The sequence below is a fragment of the Mytilus californianus genome, unplaced genomic scaffold (assembly GCF_021869535.1).
Source record: "Mytilus californianus isolate M0D057914Y unplaced genomic scaffold, xbMytCali1.0.p SCAF_2, whole genome shotgun sequence".
In the NCBI taxonomy this organism is placed as follows: domain Eukaryota; kingdom Metazoa; phylum Mollusca; class Bivalvia; order Mytilida; family Mytilidae; genus Mytilus; species Mytilus californianus.
This window is the reverse complement of record NW_026262668.1, coordinates 63262259-63287720: the sequence shown is the minus strand read 5'-3', so window position 1 is coordinate 63287720 and position 25462 is coordinate 63262259. Positions and strand designations below refer to the sequence as shown.

At 30.9% G+C, this 25462-nt stretch overlaps 1 protein-coding gene across 1 annotated transcript; it reads right to left on the bottom strand.

Annotated features, from left to right (window-relative positions):
* Positions 1 to 6329: 6329 nt before the first annotated feature.
* On the bottom strand, positions 6330 to 25192 carry LOC127730191 (phosphatidylinositol 4-phosphate 5-kinase-like protein 1). Its single transcript, XM_052238467.1, has 9 exons — positions 24921 to 25192; positions 21883 to 21948; positions 20519 to 20676; positions 11202 to 11270; positions 10457 to 10547; positions 9079 to 9174; positions 8497 to 8569; positions 7476 to 7632; positions 6330 to 6864 (listed from the first exon to the last, which is right to left on the bottom strand). The coding sequence occupies exons 1-9, from the start codon at positions 25128 to 25130 to the stop codon at positions 6417 to 6419; spliced, it is 1368 nt and encodes a 455-aa protein (XP_052094427.1). The 5' UTR covers positions 25131 to 25192; the 3' UTR covers positions 6330 to 6416.
* Positions 25193 to 25462: the final 270 nt, after the last annotated feature.

Genomic DNA, 25462 nt, shown 5'->3' with positions numbered 1-25462 from the left:
GATCTGAACATTAATTTTAAGAAATGAACAACAGTCTTACCAAAAAGATATTTTTTTATAAGATGTCTGAAACAAAGATGTTGGTGAGAGTTTAATATCATTATGCAAGGGCTAGAGTATGTGGCATACAGAAACACTTACTATCGCACCACAATGTTTTGATTCTAAAACTCCAGGTGCTAAAAGTATATATAAAGTTAAATGTCTATTGTGAGAAAATGGTAAGTGAAGAGTATCAGAAGTTTAACTGTGCAATGTGTCTTTTGACCTACTACCTTTTGTTAGCTATTATTCGTGTGTTTCTTTGTCCTATATGTTCTCCCATTTATTTGTATTGTAGTCATGTCATGTAATGTTGTCATTTTAATGTTATATTTAACATTGCCATAAAAGCGGGAGGTTTGGCATGCCACAAAACCAGGTTCAACCCACCATTTTTTTCTTAAAATGTCCTGTACCAAGTCAGGAAAATGGCCATTGTTATATAACAGTTCGTTTCTGTGTGTGTTACATTTTAATGTTGTGTTTTTGTTGTGTTGTTGTTCTCTTATATTTGATGCGTTTCCCTCAGTTTTAGTTTGTAACCCGGATTTGTTTTTATCTCTATCGATTTATGAGTTTTGAACAGCGGTATATTACTGTTGCCTTTATTGATGTATTGTTTCGATTTGAAATTTCACATATTTTGCTTATTATTTATTATTAAAAGAGGAGGAAGTCATCAATTGGACATTAAAAACTCGTAAGTCAAATTTTGCCAAAAACGGCTCAAATTATACCTCCTCATTTAGCGGCTTCAATAAAGAACAAGAAACCAAAAAGTAAAATAACAAAAATACCGATCTCCAAGGAATATTCAAAATGGGAAGTCCCATATCAAATGGCAAAATCAAAAGCTCAAACACATCATACGAATGGAAAACAACTGTCATATTCCTGACTTGGTAGCATTTCCTTATGTAGAAAATGGTGGATTCAACCTGGTTTTATAGCTAGCTAAACCTCTCACTTGTATGACAGTCGCATAAAAAACAAGTTTTGATCTTTAGTTTTGGTGTAGAATAATACGCAGAAAGGGATGAGAGGAATCACAAAAAATACCACACAGCACAAAAGACCAAATAAACAACCAATTCCTATGAAGAAAAAAAACAGACATCTTCTTATATCTATATACAAACAACAACCAAAAACCCATGGTCCAGATAGCCACATATTGGTACAAAGCATGGTAGATGCATTTTGAACATAAGCAGATATAACTTACCTAGATTAACTCAATTTTCAGTCAATCTATAGATCTTGCAGATTCAAAAGACAGAAGTATTTATCCTGTATTTAGGTAATAAGTATCAACCAATTAACAATGCATGGTTAAATTGTGGTGGTTGTCTTGCTATTTCATTTTCTGAAATAACTGTTTAATTCATATTAACATTTGTTGGTGTACCTTGGCTTCCTCCACCAATTATACAAGCCACATGATACAGCCAAGGATTTCAAGAGTGGTGTAAAATAACAACAAAAAACAAACAAATATAACCCTGTACTTTGAGAATCCTCAGGAACAGGCATCAACTATTGTTAGGACTTTACATTTCTAATCATGTTTCAATAGCAAATCAATATATCTCATTCTGTGTAAACAAAAGACATTGCTAAGTGCCAAATATTCATAAAAAAAACCAATAAACAAGTTTTCTATCACAGATTTATTATGGTATAAAATGGTAAAAAAAAATTCTGTATGTTTTCTTAATTCTACAATAAGAAAAAAAACCAAACATAAATCAACAAATCAACAAATTTAAATAAACTTAAAATGTTAATCAAAAGTAACAAATATGTTTGAAAAAAAAATAATATAATATCAACATTCAACCAACAGTTTAGTCCATTATTTAACAATTTCAAAAAGTGCATTAGACACTAATTTTGTTATTTTTTACTTAAAATTCTACATAGGTGCAATGAGAAAAGTTTTTCTTATTGCAAATATATTTTAAACAAGAGTGCACACACTGAAATGTCTCACCTACTTTACTACCATTGATTTTATGTTGATAGTTCTAAATATAAAGTTTTACTTCAAGTATCACATTAACTTCTCATGATCCAACAAAATGAGGTCAAGGTCAGATAAACCATGCCAGAAATACATGATCACCTTACAATCAGTCCATACATTGAATATAGTTGACCTATTGCTTATAGTATACACGAAACGGAGCAAACCATGAAACTTTTATATTGACCAATGAACCATAAATATGAGGTCAAGGTCAGATGAACCCTGCCAGACAGACATGTACACTTTACAATCATTCCTTGGATCAAATATAGTTGAGGTATCAAATATAGTATCTAAGAAACAAACTTATCATTAACCAATGAACCATGAAAATGAGATCAAGGTCAGATGATTCCTGCAGGACAGACATATAAACATATTTTACCTCTTTGTCAGTCTATAAACACAAGAGAATCAAAAGAGTACATTGACCAATTGCTGGCTCATAAAAGTCCTAACAATTTTTTGTAAATGCATGTGCCACAGCAGTATTTTGCGAAAAAGGTAAAACCAAGAAATCACAAATTGCGGCACTTGAAATTAGAAAAGCATAATTCCTAGCATCTTTCAGTTAGATAACATCAACATACAGAAAGAAAAGACAAGAAAGTCAATTCTATGGAGTAAATAAATATCATTACATGAAAAAAAAACCTACAATATATATTACAGTCTATTTCAACTTTGAAATTAGTTTTATGCCATTGAAATGATGAAATGACTTGAAAAGACCATAGTTTTTTTTAACATGTGTGATGAAAACTAAATGTTTTACACATAAGAATTGTTAAATAATATTTAGTTACTGTAAATTTAGAAATTATTGTCAGGTTTAATTAATGCTAATAATGTGACTGGATGAGTATCGCAATAATAAGCAGTAGCATTCTATAATCTGACATGTATATTTGTATGCAGCTTTTCCTGTAATTGCAATAATAATTCTCAAATTTATTTTGTCATGTCGAAATGGCAATAATAAATGCATGCAAAAACTCTCACAAAAAGATATTTCACAACATTTATCTTATAAATGAAATTTGACCTCAACCAAGTTAAAAATAAGTTTTGTCACATTGGCAGTTTTCCTATTGCTATTGATATGTTATATAAGTTCAAAATTTCTACAAAAACACACTTTCTATGAGAAACAATTCATAACAGAGGCATGTGAAAAAACAACTTAATATATACTTTAAATATATTGGTTAATTTGCTTAATGAAAAACCTCAGTTATAAATTAAAACTGTTACCACTATCACAGATCTGCAGCATAATAATTTATACATAAGATATTTCATGTTTGTAAAATTGAGCAATGAACAGTTTACAAGTAAAGAAATTCATACTGACTTTTTAGTGTTCTTGGCTTGCTGTCTCAATGGAAAATAAACTCCACATTTCATTTTATTCATATTCATACCACTTAAAACTGTGGTACCTAGTCTAGCTTAGCAAAAAATAATAAATTCAGTTCTACAGTTGTGGTCATAAGTATTCATCACTTGGGATTTTTCACTATATATTTCTTGAAAACTATATTTAAAAAAAAAAATTATTTTGGGGTAATTTCTATTTGTATTTTAAGCAACTTGGTACCAATAGAAGCAGAGTTTGTTGGTTTATGCTTTTGTTTTGAAGTGTTTTCCTTTTCTGATTAGACAAACACAAGTATTATTATTTTTTGTTAAGAAATTTGCTATAAATTTTAACCAAATAAACTGTAAAAAATTATTATATGTGTTCCCATCAGGAGAAAACAAAAACAACTGAAGACAAAACTATGACCAAATAAACTAATATTCTTAAGACAATTCTGTGTCTTTCAACACCTGATTTGTAAAAATCAAACTATAAATGCATTCAAAATATTTTTTTATAAAAATGTGTTTTTATCAAAAAATATAAAACAAAAAATTGTAGGTGATGATTAGTTTTGGCCATTACTATCATAATGTAACAATACAATGATCTTAAAAATGTAATCTCTAATTGTAGCTAATAAATAATGCTATATAGTCCAAACTGAGTTATTTTACCACAGGTATTTTTATTCACCACATGTAAAAAAATCACCTCTGCAGATATAGTGAAAAAAAAACCCAGACAACTTACATTTTTCCTAAATTCTCTAAGTTCATGGGCTGAAATTCCATTAAAATTCAGTTATCCATAGTAAAATGCAAACTTGTAACTCACAACTTTTTATTTATAAACCAAAATCTTCTAAAGACCTATAGGCATTCCAATTATGCCTGGACTACTGTTGGATTTCAGAATTACAGAATAGCAGATGTTGGTACCAGGACATGCTTTTATCAATGAACCATGATCATGATGAGTGAAAAAGAACAAAGAACAAAAAACATCTTTAAAAATCAGAAATCTTTCTTGCAGAGTTTTATTTCAAATAAATAAGAAATACTCAGCTAACTCTACTTTTGAGGTATTCTTATGTTTCTATTGGGTTTGATTTTAATCTTTCTAATTTTAATTCATTTTTCAGCCCCTCCTACATCTGCAAACATGACAAAAACATTGGAAACACTATTCATTCCTTAGGAACATCTACGAAGCTTTTTATGGCATTTCTTCAAATGACAATGAAAAACTTAATGAGTTCTGGTTTGATTTATTTTTCCAAAACTAAAAATATACAAGAAATGATTGTAACAGGATGCTGTTACGAAGTCTCCCAAACGAAGCTCCCATAATTCGTAATTCCCAGGGTCGCCTGACATTGGACAAAGTCCTGTGAAAATTGGTTTGGTCCAGTAAAGTTATATGCATTAGTGATGCCTGGGGACTAACCCTGTATATCATTGAAATCATCTTGGCATGACAAACCAGAATATATATGGTTTAGGGGTGGGGATCTCGACCATTTACAAGATACAAGAACATTGGGGGTGGGGGGAACCCCTGGGGACTGACCCTAAACGTCATTCAAATGTTAGAGACATGACGAACAGGAATATATATGGTTTAGGGGTGGGGATCACGACCATTTACAAGATATTAGAACATTGGGGGTGGGGGGAACCCCTGGGGACTGACCATATACGTCATTCAAATGTTCTAGACATGATTAACAGGAATATATATGGTTTATAAGTGGGGATCTCGACCATTTACAAGATATTAGAACTTTCTTAAATAGCAGGGGGTGGGGGTGACCCCTGGGGACTAACCCTGTATATCATTCAAACCATCTTCACATGACAAACCAGAATATATATGGTTTAGGGGTGGGGATCTTGACCACTTACAAGATATTAGAACTTTCTTAAATGGCAGGGGGTGGGGGTGACCCCTGGGGACTAACCCTGTATTTCATTTGATTTGCTTTATCATGACAAACCAGAATGTATATGGTTTAGGGGTGGGGATCTCTACCATTTACAAGATATTAGAACTTTCTTAAATGGCAGGGGGTGGGGGTGACCCCTGGGGACTAACCCTGTATTTCATTTGATGTGCTTTATCATGACAAACCAGAATGTATATGGTTTAGGGGTGGGGATCTTGACCATTTACAAGATATTAGAACTTTCTCAAACGGCAGGGGGTGGGGGTGACCCCTGGGGACTAACCCTGTATTTCATTTGATGTGCTTTATCAAGACAAACCAGAATGTATATGGTTTAAGGGTGGGGATCTCTACCATTTACAAGATATTAGAACTTTCTCAAATGGCAGGGGGGTCGGGATGACCCCTGGGGACTAACCCTGTATATCATTCAAACCATCTTAGCATGACAAACCAGAATATATATGGTTTAGGGGTGGGGATCTTGACCACTTACAAGTTATTAGAACTTTCTTAAATGGCAGGGGGTGGGGGTGACCCCTGGGGACTAACCCTGTATTTCATTTAATGTGCTTTATCATTTAGAACATTTTCAATTAAAAAGATTGTGTCTATCACAAACGGTTTTCAATTTATAATCATTTGAAAATTTAAAAAAATAAAATCCCATAGGGTTCTATAGTAAAACCCTCCTTTCTTTTTGCCCCTCAAAGTACCCCTTTATAAACCCCATTGCACAAACAAAACCCTGATTGCACCACTAGACATGTTAGTCTAACATATTGTGAAACCCTAAGTTAATCTGACAAGCGGTTTTGGAGAACGGGTGCGGACAAGTTCAAATTTAAAAGTGGCGGAAGAAGAAGAAGAAGAAGAATAATAATAATAATAAGAACTGAGCAAAAACAATAAGTCTTCCCAAACTTCGTTTGGGAGACTTAATTAAACTGCCATTTTGATTTTGATTTGCAATACCTTTATATGTAATTAATAAATCTATATAATGAAAAATAAAAAAGCATTTTTTTCTGCTTTTATACAAAACCCCTTGTTTTCTCAGTAATAAACTTCACAAAACGTTCTGAGTATACATCAGGTGGAACAGTCGAATGATCAGTCGAACGATATTTCAAAGTTTTAAGAACTCGTCCTAATTGCTGTCTACATTCGTATTGCGTAAAAAAGTCAACTATACCTAAATAATACCTATATTCTGATCCATTTATCACATGCAATGGATTTTTACAGTTCAACAACAACCTACGGTTAGATGTTTGTTGAAAATTATCATTCCCAGGGTCCTTTAAAAAGTCAGGCACTGTATAAATACTTTTTCGCACTTGATTGCCTGTTTTTTGATGAGTCATTTCTATCTGCATGGTTGACCTATTTCCAGGGTTATCTTTGTCACTTTCCACAGGTAAATCAGCACTTAAATTTTTCAAAGTATGTTTTGGTAGCCCACCTGTTATGGCATAAGACCTGAAAAATAATAATAGAATGATGATTATCAAGATAGTATTTTTTTATTTAAAATTATTCTATGTTTGATTAAAAATATTTACTGCATGTATATACATTTTTATGATTTAACCTATGACTCATTTTGAGATCATGTCTTTAAAATTTAGACAAGAACAAAAGCTGAAATCAAAAATATATTTTGATACAAGATGTCTTAGGAACAGGTATAAGGAATTGACATCAAGCAAATAATTCATTCCATTTAAATAAGTACCAGCATCATCTTGATCTGATAAAGAGGTCTTAACTTTTGCTCTGTGTGTTTTGACTCTGAGATGAAAAACAGCAAAAAGAGTGCTGTTCCTTTGCTTTCGATTTTATCAGTGCATATGGGTATTTTGTGTCATGAATAACTACACAATATCCCTTATCAAAATGACAAATTTTTTATATCTTTAAGTCTGTATGCAAATGGAAATTGTTATGCAGTTCATTTAAACTTTGACTAAGTCATGCATTATTTCCTTCCAAGTTATTAAACAAATATCTTGATGTGCCCTGTTGTTGTCTGAATGTCTGTATTGCTTCTGTATTTTACACTGATATTGTCAAGCAAATTATGACAGTACCTTTGAACTCTAATAAAAACATCACTGACTGAATCTTTAACTTCTGAACTTGAGATTTTATGTCTACCAATCAATAAACTGTAATCCTGAACACCAACTTGACGTAGAAAATCTGCATCTATCTGTAGCTGTCGTAGAAACCATCCTTTCTGTACACCTTTAGAGTAAATGCAAATGTAACAATTTGTAAATTAATAAACAACTCAATAATTCTATATCCTTTCAAGAGAAAAGAAAAAAATCTTTAAAAATTCACAGATTTAAAAAAAAATAAAAATTAAAGAACTAAAACAGGTTGCTTTCAAGTAATTAAGCTTTAAACTAATACTTTCAGTACTGAATACATGTATATGTAAAAATAAAATACATAGTGTCAGAAATATAAAAACAAGAGTGCTTACATTGAATGAAATATCTAGCCTACCAAACAGTCATGTTCACTTTAAAATAATACCATACATCAATTACAGTTGACCTACTGCTTATATGATCTGAGATCAAACCTTACAAAGAAAATTTAATGATCTGAAATCAAGAAATGGCATCAAGCGCCAATATAGTGTTTTTTTTATATCATTTATGCTATTATTTAAGTGTTAAGTGCTTTACCGATTCTGATTTTAATTGCATGTTCCATGTATGCACCTTTTGCTAGCCCTCGGATCAAGATTGCAGAAGGGAAGGTTGAGATTTCAAAAGCTAGTTTAAACCTCCACCCCACATATTCATAAGTCTAAGACTAGTGATCTAAGTAGTTCAACTACTATATCACGAACCTATCAACACTGAGGTTGTGATTTCGAACCCTGTATGTGACAGATGTGTTCAACTCCAATCTTAATTGACTGGGATTTCAAGTTTTCCTGCCAAAGGCTGTAGTTCTCTGCGAGCACTTTGGCTTCTTCCACCAAGAAAATTAAAACTCGCTGCCATGATATAGCTAATATTCCTGAAACAAGTGTTAAACACCAACAAATCAATCAATCAAAAGCAATAAACAGTTTTAGATATTAACACTTACCAAGATCAATAGATTCATGAAGAAAATTCACATCTTTTAATATTGTTAAAATATTTCTTTCGGAAGAGTTGGGCTGTAACAAAAGTCAAAGCATTTAAATAACTACATTTTAGTATATAACAATAAATAATTTTGTCCCACACAAGTATCCATATCTATAAACATCATGGGAGATTTCAGGGGAGATAACCACCAAGTTATGCTTCTTCAGAAAAGATTTTGCAAGACTACCTGTGTCAGGCATAATCACTGTTATTATATTTGTTACTACTGAACAAATATAAAATATGAAAAAAAAAGAATTTGCTTGTTGTGAAGTGCAGTTATCCACTATAATGTTGGCATGTTATGAAATACAAATATAAGGCGAATAAAGGAAAAATAAATTGTAATGAGTGCATTTCTATTCTAACTATTGGATTATTTTTTATTTAAAGTCTTTATAATAATGAACAGGTGTATTAATTTCCAGTTGATGGTAGTTGCTTGAAACTCTTCATTTTAGTTCATTTATCTAAATTTGAAAATTTTGCAATTTAATCAACTTACAAACTATGTGTCAATCATTGCAATATACTATACCTTTTGATATCTATTTTTCGTACACCCTTTGATATCGAATCTTGTTTCAATTCTTTGAGGAGGGTAAAATATATTCTGCATAGCTAAAAAATGTGTCTGAAATTTAGAAAAATAATATAATCAAAAATAATTTAAGAACAATTAGTTGCTTGTCACTTTACACTTTAGTACATTTCTCTAAATTTGAAAATTTTGAAGTACAGTACATGTACTATGAAAGAAACTAAGTAAGCCATTTATTTTAAAAATATCTTATTTGCAAAACCATAGCAAAAGGATACATCACAATTAAATCAATTGGGAACATCTTCTCCTTGTATGCAGTATATTACCATTGATTGTTGCTTGTTTAATGTCCAGTAGCAAATATTTCATGCATATTTAGGAAGAGAACAAATTAACAATTAATACAATATGTATGTTCTGCAAGGTTGGTAAACCAGGATTAAAGGGGCATTAGCTGTCAAATTCATGTTCACCCATTTGAATTAAATTCTCATATTTGATTTATAACATACTAAAACGTATATTCAATTTACAATAAGTCTGAAATAAATAATTTACAAAGCATGGATTTGATAATATATATCAGCATTACGTGTGTATTTTAGTCTAGACGCCATCGAATTAACCATCGAGATGATCTCTGAAGACTGCCGATGGTCACATAACCCGATATAAACATAAACATAAATATAAATAGATAGGGACCTCGTGCAATTGGACTTTTCTAGATCTGTTTGATTTCATGTTATAGGTTAAAAAAAATAACTTAATCATCGTTTTTACCTGTATAAGAATGATTTTTATTGATCAAATCAGTCAACGAAATGGTTCACCTTTGTTTCACTTTCAATGTTGACATTCTTTTCCTTTTAATGGCTGAACACGACTAATACAAGCGTAACCAATCTCTAGCTTATGGGTTAAATTGAAGGTCACATGAATACGGATTCAATGAGGTCGAATTATTCACTTGCAAGTGAATAATTCATCAGCAATGTTTCTTAGTTTATTTTGACAAAATTGAACTAAACTAGCTGATAAAAGCGAATAATTATTTCACCATTCACTTTCCTTATAAATGATTGAACAAGAAAAAAAAAATCATATGTTAATTTTTTTTATATCTTGTAGCTTATGCCCATTTAAGGGCAGAAAATTTAATATATTCAAAAACTTTTCTTATTTTTTCTTTGATTTTTAGATCCAATTTACATTCTGATAGTGATCCAACTTTACATTGTGATTATCAATGGAATTCACTCCTATGTGAGAAGACGGCTAGATGTCTTTTGGACTTTTGTGTAGTTTAGTTGCTGTGACATTGATGTATACCCCACCTCTCTTTTCATTCATACTTTAATTATTAACTAACCTTTGGAAAACCAGGGCCTTCTAATGAGTAAACTCCAAGAAATTTGACAATGAGTGAATGGGGATACAGCTGAAAATGGTCTAAATATTCTCTAAAATACAAGAAATAATTTATAAAAGACTTCCTTTGATATTGATGTAATAAGTACTACAAGTACCACATACTTTAAATTAGAATAACTATTACAAAATAAAAAGGCAAATATGGTCGATTAACCTTAAGTATTATTTTCTTGTTATGTACTTTCACAGAAGGGTAAATTCTGTGTTTACTAAATAAAATTTATACATGTGTTGTGTTACATCAGATTTGAATATTAAAAGTCACTAAATGCTAACATCTGACCGGTTAAAGCTGATTATACAGTATGGGGTTTGCTCCTTGCTGAAGGCTACACAGTAACCTATAGTTGCTTAAATCCACTTTATTTAGACTCTGGTGCATAGAAGTCTCATTGGCAATCATACCAAATCTCCTTATTTTATATCTGGTATCATTTTGCATTGAAATTCTTGTTTTGATCATTCAGTGGATACCATGTGAATACCAAAAGATTATCTTTACATTAAAATACTTTTTTAATTGATCAACCTTATGACCAAGGTTACTGTTATACCAAAACTATCTGACCACATACCTAATTTGTTATGTTTCTGGTTAGCCCTCTATTATTTGATATCATAAATAAAACAAAATATTAAGCAGTTATATATAAGAACATGATTCTGCTTAAGTACATACTTACGACAAAAATGATTTAAAAATATCTATATTATGTGTCTTGTCTGTTTTCAGTATATATTCCTGGTCATTGCTGAAAAGATTGATTTAAAACATACAAAAATAAAATGCTCCGCAGGGCGCAGCTTGATACGACCGCAGAGGTCGAACCCTGAACAGTTGGGCCAAGTATGGACACAACATTCAAGCTTGATACAGCTTTGCATTTGGATTGTGATTAAATATTTGACACAGCATAGGTTTCTTACACAGAATGAATGTGGTCTAAGAACTTAAAAATTTTAAATTGGACATTCACCTATTATGGTCCAATATCCAAAATCTAAATACATGGTTAGATTCAGCATATCAAAGAACCCCAAGAATTCAATTTTTGATGAAATCAAACAAAGTTTAATTTTGGACCCTTTTGACCTCAATGTGGACAAAGTTGATAATGGGGCCCAAAAATCAAAAATCTAAATACATGGTTAGATTCAGCATATCAAACAACCCCATATATTCAATTTTTGTTGAAATCAAACAAAGTTTAATTTTGGACCCCGATTTGGACCAACTTGAAAACTGGGCCCATAATCAAAAATCTAAATACATGTTTAGATTCAGCATATCAAAGAACCCTAAGAATTCAATTTTTGTTAAAATCAAACTAAGTTTAATTTTGGACCCTTTGGACCTTAATGTAGACCAATTTGAAAATGGAACCAAAAATTAAGAATCTAAATACACGGTTAGATTCGGCATATCAAAGAACCCCAATAATTCAATTTTTGATGAAATCAAACAAAGTTTAATTTTGGACCCTTTGGACCTCAATGTGGACCAATTTAAAAACGGGGCCCAAAATCCAAAAACTAAATACACGGTTAGATTCAGCATATTATAGAACCCCAAGAATTCAAGAATAAAACCCCATTGAAATTGGTCAAGAAATAAGCAATTATATGAAGTTCTTTTGCACAATACTGTGCAATTAAATATTTCTTGCTATTGCGCAATACTGTACAATTGACAATTTCTTGCTATTGCGCAATATTGTGCTATTGAATATTTCTTGCTATTGCGCAATACTGTGCAATTGAAAATTTCTTGCTATTGCGCAATACTGTGCAATTGAAGATTTCTTGCTATTGTGCAATACTGTGCAATTGAAAATTTCTTGCTATTGCACAATACTTACTATATAATAATTTACACATCCTGTTTGGTGTGTATCTCCTACCATATTATTATTATTTGCTTTTAAATATAAATCAGAAATAACCAACTTTAAAGGAAAATTTTAAAAGAAAAAAAAAAGGAAAAACAGAAAAAAAAGGAAAAAAAAAAAATCCCCCCCCCCAAATTTTTTGAACCCCCTTATGATTCATCACCCCCAAACTCAATCCCAGCCTTCCCTTTGTGGTATGGTACCTTGCAGTACAATTTCAGAGAGATCCATACACTTGAACACAAGTTATTGTCTGGAATTTAGAAAAATGTGTTTTTTGGGCCCTTTTTGGCCCCAAATTCCTAAACATTTAGGGCAATTACCCCCAAACTCAAACCCAGCTTTCCCTTTGTGATATGGAACCTTGCAGTACAATTTCAGAAAGATCCATACACTTACACACAAGTTATTGTCCTGAAACTAGAAAAATGCTTATTTTTGGCCCCTTTTTGGCCCCCAATTCCTAAACGTTTCGGCAATTACCCCCAAACTCAATTCCAGCTTTCCTTTTGTGATATGGAACCTTGTAGTACAATTTCAGAAAGATCCATATACTTACACACAAGTTATTGTCATGAAACTAGAAAAATGCTTGTTTTTTTACCCTTTTTTGGCCCCTAATTCCTAAAATGTTGAGGCAATTACCCCCAAAATCAATCCCAGCATTCCTTTTGTGATATGGAACCTTGTGGTACAATGTCAGAGAGATCCATACACTAACACACAAGTTATGTCTGGAAGTTACAAAAATGCTTATTTTTGGCCCCTTTTTGGCCCCTAATTCCTTTACTGTTAGTACCATAACCCCCAAAATCAATCCCAACCTTCCTTTTGTGGTAAAATTTCATAGAGATCCATTCACTTAAACTAAAGTTAGAGTGCGAAAACCAATGTGTCTTCGGACGACGCCGGACGACGCCAGACGACGACGACGACGATGACGCCGGACGACGACGCCGGACGACGCCAACGTCATACCAATATACGACCACAAAAATTTTTTTGCAGTCGTATAAAAAACTAAACATAATATTTCTATGCAGGTGACATGTTAAAAGTATTACCAAAATCAGAAACATTAACAGCTATATAAGGTCAGTTATTGATGATTAAAAGAAATAAATACATGTAGTGTCTTTAGTTTTCTATGTTGTGTTTTGTTTACTGTTGCTTTTCTTTTGGTCGTTTTTTGTTTTTTGCAATGGCATTGTCAGTTTGTTTTTGACTTATGAGTTTGAATATCCCTATGGTATCTTTCGCTTCTCTTGTGTACTGAACTCCATATGTCATAGAGGCATTTTGAGTTATTTTGACCTTCAGCATTTTGTATAGATTTGGACTAGTTCTAATTATTTGTGGTGTCATAAATTTTGAGAAATCCTCATGTGACAAGTTCAAGTTGAGTTAATTATGTGTTATGTAATTAATTGGACATTCTCATTAGCATCAGTATTATTATATTAATTAGTTGACATAATTGTAATTATGAATTTGTACTAATTAGAGTGAATTCGTTTACTCAAAACTTGTCATGATAAAATAGTATATATGTTGTGAATTCAATAAGTAAGAACAGAGTAGGATAGTAACAACAATAGAATTGTATTATTACTGTAGGAGTCATATTATATAGACATTTACCATTGTATGTGATTTTGGTTTGGAATTAAATTAAGAAAATCTTACTGTGAGTTTGGTATTAGTTCAGTGCCAGAGCTAAGTTTACGTCTTCAGCATCTCTAGCTGACCTCAACGTTTTTTCTAATGATTTTACGTATAAAATTATGACCCCGTAACAAGGAAGCCAGCAGCCTCTTTGTTACATATGGTGGAGGACCCTGAGGCATATTGACTTAGTAGTTCAATACTGATCCAGATACCAGTTCAGAGTGAGTTTTCTTATCCAGTATATATACATCAAGCAGAATGGATTACAATCTTCGACCACAGTGGCAGTACTGGAACTTTAACACAAGCCAAAGACATTTATGTGGAAAGTGTGGTTTATATCATAGACAAGGTACTTGTTATGCTTGTAAGAAGATGTGTTATCAATGTGGCAGAAAGGGACATTATGCAAGGATGTGTTTCACCAAATTTCAAGCTGCCAGACCAACAGGTTCAAAGCAAGTAACATATCACAAGAGAAAATCAAATCGAAAACAAGAACGAGATCATGAAAGAATGGACAAATTCAAACAGAAACGCAAAGTATTACAGGAAATGCCGTTTTCAAGTATAAGAAATGGAGCTTTTATTAACTCTATAGACACAACACAATGCTTGAAAACTGAGCTACAGAAAATGAAAGAAAAACTTAACCAGGAAAAGACAAAAAGTGATAAAGAAATGAAAGAGCTGAAAGAAAAATTAATATGTAAGGAAGAAGAAACATTTCAATATAAAGAAGTGACAAAAACTTTTCAGGAACAAGTTGAAATATGTGAATCAATTAATAGACAATTAAAACAAAAATTAGAAAAGAATCCAACAACTTATGACTTTGAAATTGTTAAGGGCCAGCGCAATCAAGTTCTGAAAGAAAATAAAAGACTTTTAAAGGAATTAAGTGCTGCAAAACAGAGATTAAATGTAGGTCATGTAGGTCTAACACAACCAAACAGAGGAAGTAATCTGAGATATAGAAACAATCAACTGAACCATCATCAACCAATGCATAGCAGACGAAATGTGTATTCATCAGCAGATATCAAAGACAAAATGAAAGATGTAGTACAACAAACATTAGGTGAATTCAGGGATGACATAAAAAACAGACTTTCAACATTGAATATTTCTGATAGGCATCAACTTTTTAAAATTGAAAACACGAGGACGTGTTTTATCCGGGGAGGAGCCAATCTGTCATAGAGGCATTTTGAGTTATTTTGACCTTCAGCATTTTGTATAGATTTGGACTAGTTCTAATTATTTGTGGTGTCATAAATTTTGAGAAATCATCATGTGACAAGTTCAAGTTGAGTTAATTATGTGTTATGTAATTAATTGGACATTCTCATTAGCATCAGTATTATTATATTAATTAGTTGACATAATTGTAATTATGAATTTGTACTAATTAGAGTGAATTCGTTTACTCAAAACTTGTCATGATAAAATAGTATATATGTTGTGAATTCAATAAGTAAGAACAGAGTAGGATAGTAACAACAATAGAATTGTATTATTACTGTAGGAGTCATATTATATAGACATTTACCATTGTATGTGATTTTGGTTTGGAATTAAATTAAGAAAATCTTAAAAAAAAACAAACTTTCAACATTGAATATTTCTGATAGGCATTAACTTTTTAAAATTGAAAACACGAGGACGTGTTTTATCCGGGGAGGAGCCAATCTGTCATAGAGGCATTTTGAGTTATTTTGACCTTCAGCATTTTGTATAGATTTGGACTAGTTCTAATTATTTGTGGTGTCATAAATTTTGAGAAATCCTCATGTGACAAGTTCAAGTTGAGTTAATTATGTGTTATGTAATTAATTGGACATTCTCATTAGCATCAGTATTATTATATTAATTAGTTGACATAATTGTAATTATGAATTTGTACTAATTAGAGTGAATTCATTTACTCAAAACTTGTCATGATAAAATAGTATATATGTTGTGAATTCAATAAGTAAGAACAGAGTAGGATAGTAACAACAATAGAATCGTCATCGAACAAACCATATTCTGATGCTGTCAAAGATGGTTGCGACATAGCAAGTGATAAAACTCCCCTACATAAACGTAAATCATTAAGTGCGAAGAGAGTTGATAAAAATAAAGAAAAAGACAAAACAAAAATTTCGGAAAGAGAAAAGGACCAGGAAAAAAAGAGAAACAGAGATAGACTAAGCATTGAGAGTTCTGTTCAAACAGGGAAAGATCAAAAACTGGCAAAGACTCAGACGCAAAAAAGCAGTAATACTAGTCCTGCAAATCCTTAACCCCCTCCCATATAACTATTAAAATGTCTAATCATAACAATCACTCTCATATATTGATATTTTGTTTACTCTTTTTTTTCATATATAATTACATTAATATGCTACTCTTTACATTGAACATTAGAAATGGTTTTGAAAACAAAATTTATGAAATATTAGATGACAATAGAAATATAGACATTATCTGTTTACAAGAAACTGGTTATATGTCACCAGATGTTATACATGATATAAAACAGAAATTTAATAAAAATGTAGACTTCTCAAATGGTGCAAGTAGATCTACAGGTGTCATAACAATAATAAGTAAAGATTTAAAACTGTTTAAATCTCATAGGGTTCCAACACCGTTAAAAGGTAGACTCATCCATAATAGTTACGTTTATAATGATACTGTCATAAATCTTCTAAACCTTTATGCACCACAATGTGGTTTGAGGGAGGAACAACGATTATTCTATGACATTCCGCTAAACTATGTCTCAAATCTAGAACAATATAGTACAAAAAATAAGTATATATTGACTGGAGATTTTAATTTCATAGAAGACAAAATAGATTCAAATAACATGAATTGCAGACTTAACAAATATATACTAGATAAATTTAAAAGTATTAAAGATGCTTTAAGAATTAAAGATGTTTTTAGAGAAATACATAACGACAAGGCAAATTTTACGTGCTACAACATCTCTGGTACTCGTACTAGAATTGACAGGTTCTACGCAGATAATGAATTTATTGATAAAATTAAAGAAATTAAACATATTCCGTATAAAAAGTCAGATCATAAAATTGTTCAGATTAGCATACAATATAAGCGGCAAAAATGGGGTCGTGGTTTTTGGAAAATGAATAATAGCTTACTTGAAAATGAAAACTATACCATATTAATATCAAATATTATTAAACAATGGCGAGAAGATAAACTGAAATATGACCCTCTAAAAGGTTGGGATATCCTAAAAAAACAAATAAAAGAAACAACAATTAATTTCTCAAGGGTCCAAACAAAAATTAGTAAATCTAAGTTGAATAAGTTATATGACTCTCTAATAGTTGAAGAAGCAAAACCCTCTCAAAATTGCACTATAATAAATACAATTAAGGACGAAATAATAGCAATTGAAACAAAAGAGAAAATGGGAACATTAATCAGATCACGAGAGTGTTTTTATAAAGAAGATATCGAAAATATTGAAATCTTTAAAATAGCAGAAGAAAAAAGAGGCACAAAGAAGGAAATAAAATCACTATTTGATAAAAACAATAAACCCACTGACGAAAAAAATTCAATAATACAAATAATTCTAAATTTTTATTCCGAGCTATATACTTCTGATGGCTTTAATGATCAAGAGGTTGATGAATATCTAGGGAAAATAGAATTAAATAAACTAAACGAGGAAGATTGGTCAGTTTTAAACCAATTTATAAGCAAAGAAGAATGTCTAAATAATATTAACGATTTCGAAAACAATAAATCACCAGGTATAGATGGCTTAGGTAAAGAATTTTATCTAAAATTTTGGAATATGATTGGAGATGAAGTAGTTGAAATTGTAAATAATATATATTTAAAAGGGGAATTAACCGAAACAATGAAAATGGGTATAATCACGCTAAATTATAAAAATAAAGGGGATAAAAAAGACCTAAAACAATGGAGACCTATAAGCTTATTATGCTTTGATTATAAATTAATCACTAAAACTTTAGCTAAAAGATTATCTAAAGTAATAAATAAACTAGTTGATATAAAACAAACAGGAGCCGGTGAAGAAAAGAATATTTTTGATAATATTATTTCAATTTCAGACATTTACGACTATATGAATTTGAACGATATAAAAGGTTTCTTAATAAATTTTGACCAAGAAAAAGCATTTGATAAGATTAAACATGAATTTCTTATTAAAGTTTTAAAGAAAATGAACCTTCCAGTAGAATTTATTAGATGGATTAAGATACTATATAAAGATATAAAAAGTAAAATTCAAGTCAATGGTCAGTTAACAGAAGAAATTTTAATTACAAGATCAGTTAGACAAGGCTGCCCGCTCTCCATGAATTTATATGCTTTAGCTATTGAAACACTGGCAAGTTCAATAAGAACAAATAAAAAAATAAAAGGTATTAACATTCCAAATTTAAAAGATCCCATAAAACTTTTTCAACATGCGGATGACTGTACAACAATTACAACAGATATTAAAGATTATTACTTGTTTATGAATGAATTCGAAAAATTTGGTAAAGCATCAGGAGCAAAAATAAATAAAAACAAAACGGAAATACTAAGTATTTGTAATGCCCCAGAAGAAGACACTTGTTTAAAGCTTTTAACTAAGGAGAGCGTTAAAACACTAGGAATTTGGTTTGGTAAGGAAAGTAAAAGTAAAAGTTGGCTACCAATTATCCATAGTATAAAAAATACAGTAAATAAATGGGAAAATAGAAAGCTAAATTTTAAACATAAACTCATTGTTATACTTATATCATTAGTAAAATCTTATTTGTTGCTAGAGTTGTGTCCCCTTTACCTGAATAACTCACACAAATAAATAGATATATTTATACTTTATTTTGGGGAAGGCGTAATTCGGAATATATAAATAGAAAGTCTTTATCACAAATGTATAATAGAGGTGGACAACAAATACCAAATATAAATCTGAAAATAGATGCCATGCTTCTTCAAAGAGTAACAATTTTCTTACAAGGAAATAAATCTGTTTGGACATGCTTTATGATATATTACTTAGGTTATACATTAAGGGAAATTAATTCAGAATTAGGAAATAATAATTACCAACACACGATGATCTTGCCAAGAGTTTACACAAAATTAAAAGTTCTCTTAATGAATTATAAGAATAAAATTGACCTACAAAGTTTCAACCCCAAAAATATTTATAAGAAAATTCTCGAAATAGATAATCATAAACATAAAATTGAAATAAAGTACAGCTATGTCGATTTCACAAATATATGGTGTAATATTAGAAATATCACAAGCAATTACCAGCAAGATTTTATTTATAGAGTTGTGCATAATGCTCTTCCTACTAAAGATAATAAAAAAAGAAGAAATTATAGTAACGTTTCTCCGAAATGCTATTTCTGTAACTCGGAAAATGAAACCTTAAAGCATTTACTGCTACATTGTAACAAATTAAGACTATTTCGAAAATATATAAATGACTTCATTAGAATAGAAATAAATGATGAAACTTTTGTTTTAAATGAATTAAACTGTTTGTTATTTAAGATACCATGGGAACTTTTCCCATCAATATATGCATATGTTTATTCAGTTTATCAAATTAGTTATATTATCAATTCCGGTGGTTTAATTCATACTCTTAACACTACATTTCATAGAAATAGAGATATATTCTTAGATAAAAATAATTTAATTTAGTGAAGTACGATACTTATTTATTATAATTTGTGTGTATATGTTATATTTTTTCAATAAAATACTCTTAATGTTCGGAGCACAATGATGACATAATTTGGCCACATATACCTCTTCCACCAACATGAGAAGGAAGGTTGAGGCCTGTATCCTAATAATATTTTGAATACATTATTTCTAATTATTTGGTTAAAACATAGCTAATGGTAACTCTCTGGAAATCCGGTAATAAGTTAAGCCCAAACCCAGCTTCTTTCTTTGCATATATGTTCAACACTCTATAACAACTCTTAATTATTAATATTCTATACTAATTATTACTTTTGTAATTATAACTTAAGTCATATTGTGATTATTGTGTTAAAATTAATTTCTAAACCCTTCAGTCTGAGTGCTCATTTAAAAAGAAAAAAAGAAAAAAAAAAAAAAAAAAAAAAAAAAAAAAAAAAAAAAAAGAATTGTATTATTACTGTAGGAGTCATATTATATAGACATTTACCATTGTATGTGATTTTGGTTTGGAATTAAATTAAGAAAATCTTACTGTGAGTTTGGTATTAGTTCAGTGCCAGAGCTAAGTTTACGTCTTCAGCATCTCTAGCTGACCTCAACGTTTTTCTAATGATTTTACGTATAAAATTATGACCCCGTAACAAGGAAGCCAGCAGCCTCTTTGTTACACATATATGAATAAACCTGTTCAAGTGTGTTACCACTGACTTCATTATACACACCTGAGATAAAAGTCCTGTCCACTACGAGAATTACTCATAAATTCCATGTAAGGTAAATCATGTGGTGCTATTGCATTGAGGTAATGATCTTCTGTTACACTGACTGCCTGACGTAGAGAGGCAAATACAGCACTTGAGTGACTTGTAAATGTAAATTTCTAAAATAAAGATGGTTTTATACAATACAAATATCAATTATTGTAATAAAACCTCAGCTATTGCTTCAAATTATCTAACTGTCTATGTTATTTGAAACTAAAGTTAACATGATATTCCGATACAAAAATTTAATGTGAACAAGACTGAATGTTTAGCAACCAGCAATCAATCAATTAATAAAAAAAAACTGCACATACATGTCCAAAATTGAGATGACCTATTCTTAATAATGGAATAGATGGAAATTAAAATTGTTAAATCTTTAAACGATTTAAAATTTTCTTAAGTTATTCCCCTTTTTTTAAAAACCTGAACAAATATAACTTTCAAATTGTTATATTCCCACTAAGACAATATTTTTATATTGAAAGGTCCTGTGAAAATGTTCAAAAACTTACATGTGGAAAACTGGTTGATTTCAAGAAACTGCATTTGCTAAGGACTATGTAGAAAAAGTAGTGTATTGAAAGATCGTTAGATTTTGCATACATATACAAGATTTTTCTAGTTTTTTAGAACAATATGCATCAAAGCATTTTAAAAATAACTGTGTAGCAAGCTTCTAATGCAACTATCTTCATAAGTAATGAAAACAAGACAATATGCATTTAAATGTATATTTCAAATAACTGAATGACTTTTTATAATGATTGTTGTTTGGAAATAACTTTTCATCAGTATGGTTACCAACAAAAACAAACTATTGATTTTGTTATGGTTATCATAAGAAGTTGATTTTGTTGCTCCTGCATCACTAGTTTAAACACTGATACAGAGCTTAGCAACAGAAGCAAATATAAAGAAAGTATGACTTCTTCATACAGAGGAAATCACTAGTGTTTCTATTACTGTTTATTTTGTAAAAGCTTGATGGGAAGTGTACTGTTATCTATATACATAACCTTCCTTATATATCTGTGTAGAAATCATTGTTTCCTTGGAAAGAAAAATGAGTTACACAATTCTTAATGGAGAATGGAAATGGGGAATGTGTCAAAGAGACAACAACCCGACCATAGAGCAGAAAACAGCTGAAGGCCACCAATGGGTCTTCAACACAGCGAGAAAATCCCGCACCCTGTGCTTGTTTTTCAATAACATGCTTGTGGTTATTTCAAAAGAGTAAACAATGGTGTGCATTAGTTCCTTTTTACACAAAGTCAGATCACAGGAATATATCTTTTATTTTATTCTAACATACAAACCCTTCCACTTTTTGTTTCCAATTCTTTAATGAATAAATGATGGTAATCTTCTTGTGCAAGTTCTCTCTACAATATAAAAAGAAACTATTTCATTCATTTCAGCAAAAAATAAGAAAAGCTAAGAAAAAATAAAAAAATAAAACTAATAATACTGTGAACACATTTTTTTATCCTGGTTTAAATTTTTGTGTATTTAGGATGAAATGTAGTTTTATGAATACTTGACTTGATGGTTTTGACACATACAAACTGATAGGAAATGGGACTTTTTGGGGTTCATCTATACCCATGAAATCCTCAAAATCATCTCATGTGTACTAATTGGAACATATTTGATAGAGTTGGCGAAGCCATAACTGACATACTCAATATGAATTTAAAGAAACAGTATTTGTATATAAGGGTGTTACTGGTGTTCTTAAGGATAGGATAAAGTAAGTCAGTTAAAGGAAATGTATTTGATTAGAATACACTAATGTATCAAAAAATCACTTCCAAACTGACCAGCATGGTAAGAAAATGTCCAGACAAGTACATGTTCATGATATTTTTCTTAGTTTAAGCCACTCCATTAACATGATTAAGGCCATAATTCTATAAAATGATCAACAGGAGCAAAAAGGAAATTTATTCTATATCTATAAGTCACTGATATACAAAAAAGGAAGTTCAAGATCAGCCAGCATTACAAAAACAAGAGTGCACACGCTGAAATGTCTCGCCTGCTTTACTTATGATTGAATTTAGGTTGAAAGACTGTAATATGAAAGTTTTACTACAAGTATCACTTAAACTTAACATTATTAATGAACCATAAAAATGAGGTCAAGGTAATAGAAACCCTGCCAGACAGACATGTACACCTTACAATCAGTCCATACACCAAATATTGTTTACCTATTGCTTATAGTAACTGGTTACATGACATAACCATGAAAATGGGGTGAAGGTCATATGAAACCGGCGAGACAAATATGTACACCTTACAATCATTCCATACACCAACTATAGTTGACCTATTGCTTATAGTAACTGATAAACTGACATAACCACAAAAATCTATCATTGACCAATGAACCATGAAAATAAGGTCAAGATCATATGAAACCTGCCAGACAGACATGTACACCTTACAATTATTCCATACACCAAATATACTTGACCTATTAGTTGTATTAAGCGAGAAATAGACCATACCACAAAAACTAAAAATTGTCCATGTACACCTTACAATCATCTATACACCACATATAGTTGACCTGCTGCTTATAGTATATGAGATACGTATACAGATAAAATTGAGAATGGAAATGGGGAATGTGTCAAAGAGACAACAATCCGACCATAGAGCAGACAACAGCCGAAGGCCACCAATGGGTCTTCAATGTAGCGAGAAACTCCCGCACCCGGAGGCGTCCTTCAGCTGGCCCCTAAACAAATATGTATACTAGTTCAGTGATAATGGACGTCATACTAAACTCCAAATTATACACAAGAAACTAAAATTAAAAATGACACAAGACTAACAAAGGCCAGAGGCTCCTGACTTGGGACAGGCGCAAAAATGTTTTTTGAGATCTCAACCCTCCCCCTCAGAGTTGATCACATAACTTTAACCTTGATAACTGATCCATGGAATGAGGTCGAGGTCATGTGAACCCAACCTGACGTACATGTAGACATTGCAAAGAACCCATATACCAAATATTATTACCCTTTTACTCATAATAAGGGAGTATTTCACTTTTCAAAAAACCTGTAATTTAAAGCAGTAACTGAACCATGAAAATGAGGACGTTTGAGGAAACTTAGTTACAAGGTATGAAGCATCCAGGTCTTCTAGCTTCTGAATTTAAATATAAATCTTTATTCAAATAGTTTATGCTGCAAGCAGTCAGATTGTAAGGCGAGACAAAAATTGAGATAAGTAAAATTTTAAGTGAGACCAAGGGACATAATTCAACTGGAAAGAAATACAAATTCAATCTTTAAGTTTTAATAAAAAAAAAAACAAACAATCTAATGTACAATAATGCAGATAAATATATATATATATACTGAAAATAAGTCGAGATAACTATTGGATTACAAAAAAAGGGAATTTGGTAACACTATATGCCCAGGCCACTTAGTGAGGCTGAAAAAGTATTGTCACATAACAATTCAATGACTCCATTCTTAAAGGTGAATTAACCACTAAATTAAACAGATTTCAACTTTGACATCTGACTGCTTTACCCTTCACCCTGCTGTTGTTGATTCCAACTACAGGTATGTCTAACTTTCTGACATACATGTATAAATTTTCATGTGACTGGTGTGCTTAGAAAATGAGATCAGATCCAGAGAAACAGACAGACTCAAAGTAAATTATATTATAAAATTCTTATCCTCTTGTACAAATCTTTTTCATAGTGATCACTGTCAAGATCAATATTCCAACTCTTGTGAAACATTTTTTTAAACAAAAAAGTCCCTATCAAATGGGTACCTTGGGTGTGGCATCATAAACACAAATACAGCATGAAGTCAAGGGAATGTAAAACAAGATGTATATTAAAAGGAAGTGTGGACACAGAGTAATATGCTGAGCACAGACTGTGATAAATTTTAAAACCAAATAACCAATCAAAGTACTGTAAATTCAGAATTTATTGCACGGTTTTTAATGCGTATAATGGGATTGGGTAAGTTTCGCAATAATAGGAACTCCCATTCTAATATCTGATACATATATCTGTATGGAGATTTTCATGAAATCGCAATAATTAATCTCACATTTTTGTTCATTTTTTAAAAATCACAATAATAAATGCATGCAATAATTTGCAAATTTACAGTATTAGAGCATAGTAAAATAACATGTTTTATTCTAAATGATTTCAAATTGTTATGCTTTATAAAGTTGAAAATAGATTTAAGATATTTAAGATGTATGCTTAAGGGTTTTTTACTGTAACATCTTAAACATATAAAGGTACAACGATTACTTATTTTTGTTGTTGTTGGTGTATACATTTACATATAAAAAGCTGTACCTTAGGTCCAAGTTCTTTATGGTTTAGCATAAGATCTTGTATGCCTTTCCTGAGCATGTTGAGCATTTTGTATCTATGATGGTCCATATCAACCTCAACCACTCCTTTTCTGTTAAAATGTTTACGTAGTCTAACCCAGGCATTGCTACGTCTTGGTTTCCCTTCTGATGAACCAACTTTTTTCCCTCCCGATGGACCAACTTTTGACATAACATTGGATAGCTTATAATAGTACTGGATAACTTTGAAATTACAAATGCAATATCATCTTATCTGAAAAAGACAATATAAAATTGATAAATATAGAAATATCTACACACATATAATAAGTATGAAGAAAACAAATTACTGGTACACATAAAAAAAAATGACAGTAAAATTATTACAATGTATATATATTATATACATGAATATAATGAGTTTAGGTTATAAAATGGCTACCACCACAAGACCCTAAATACTTTGTATCTGTTTTTCCTTATTTTCATATTATCCTCATGATCATCCAATTGGAAAATAGTGGGCCACCTAAACCAAACTTA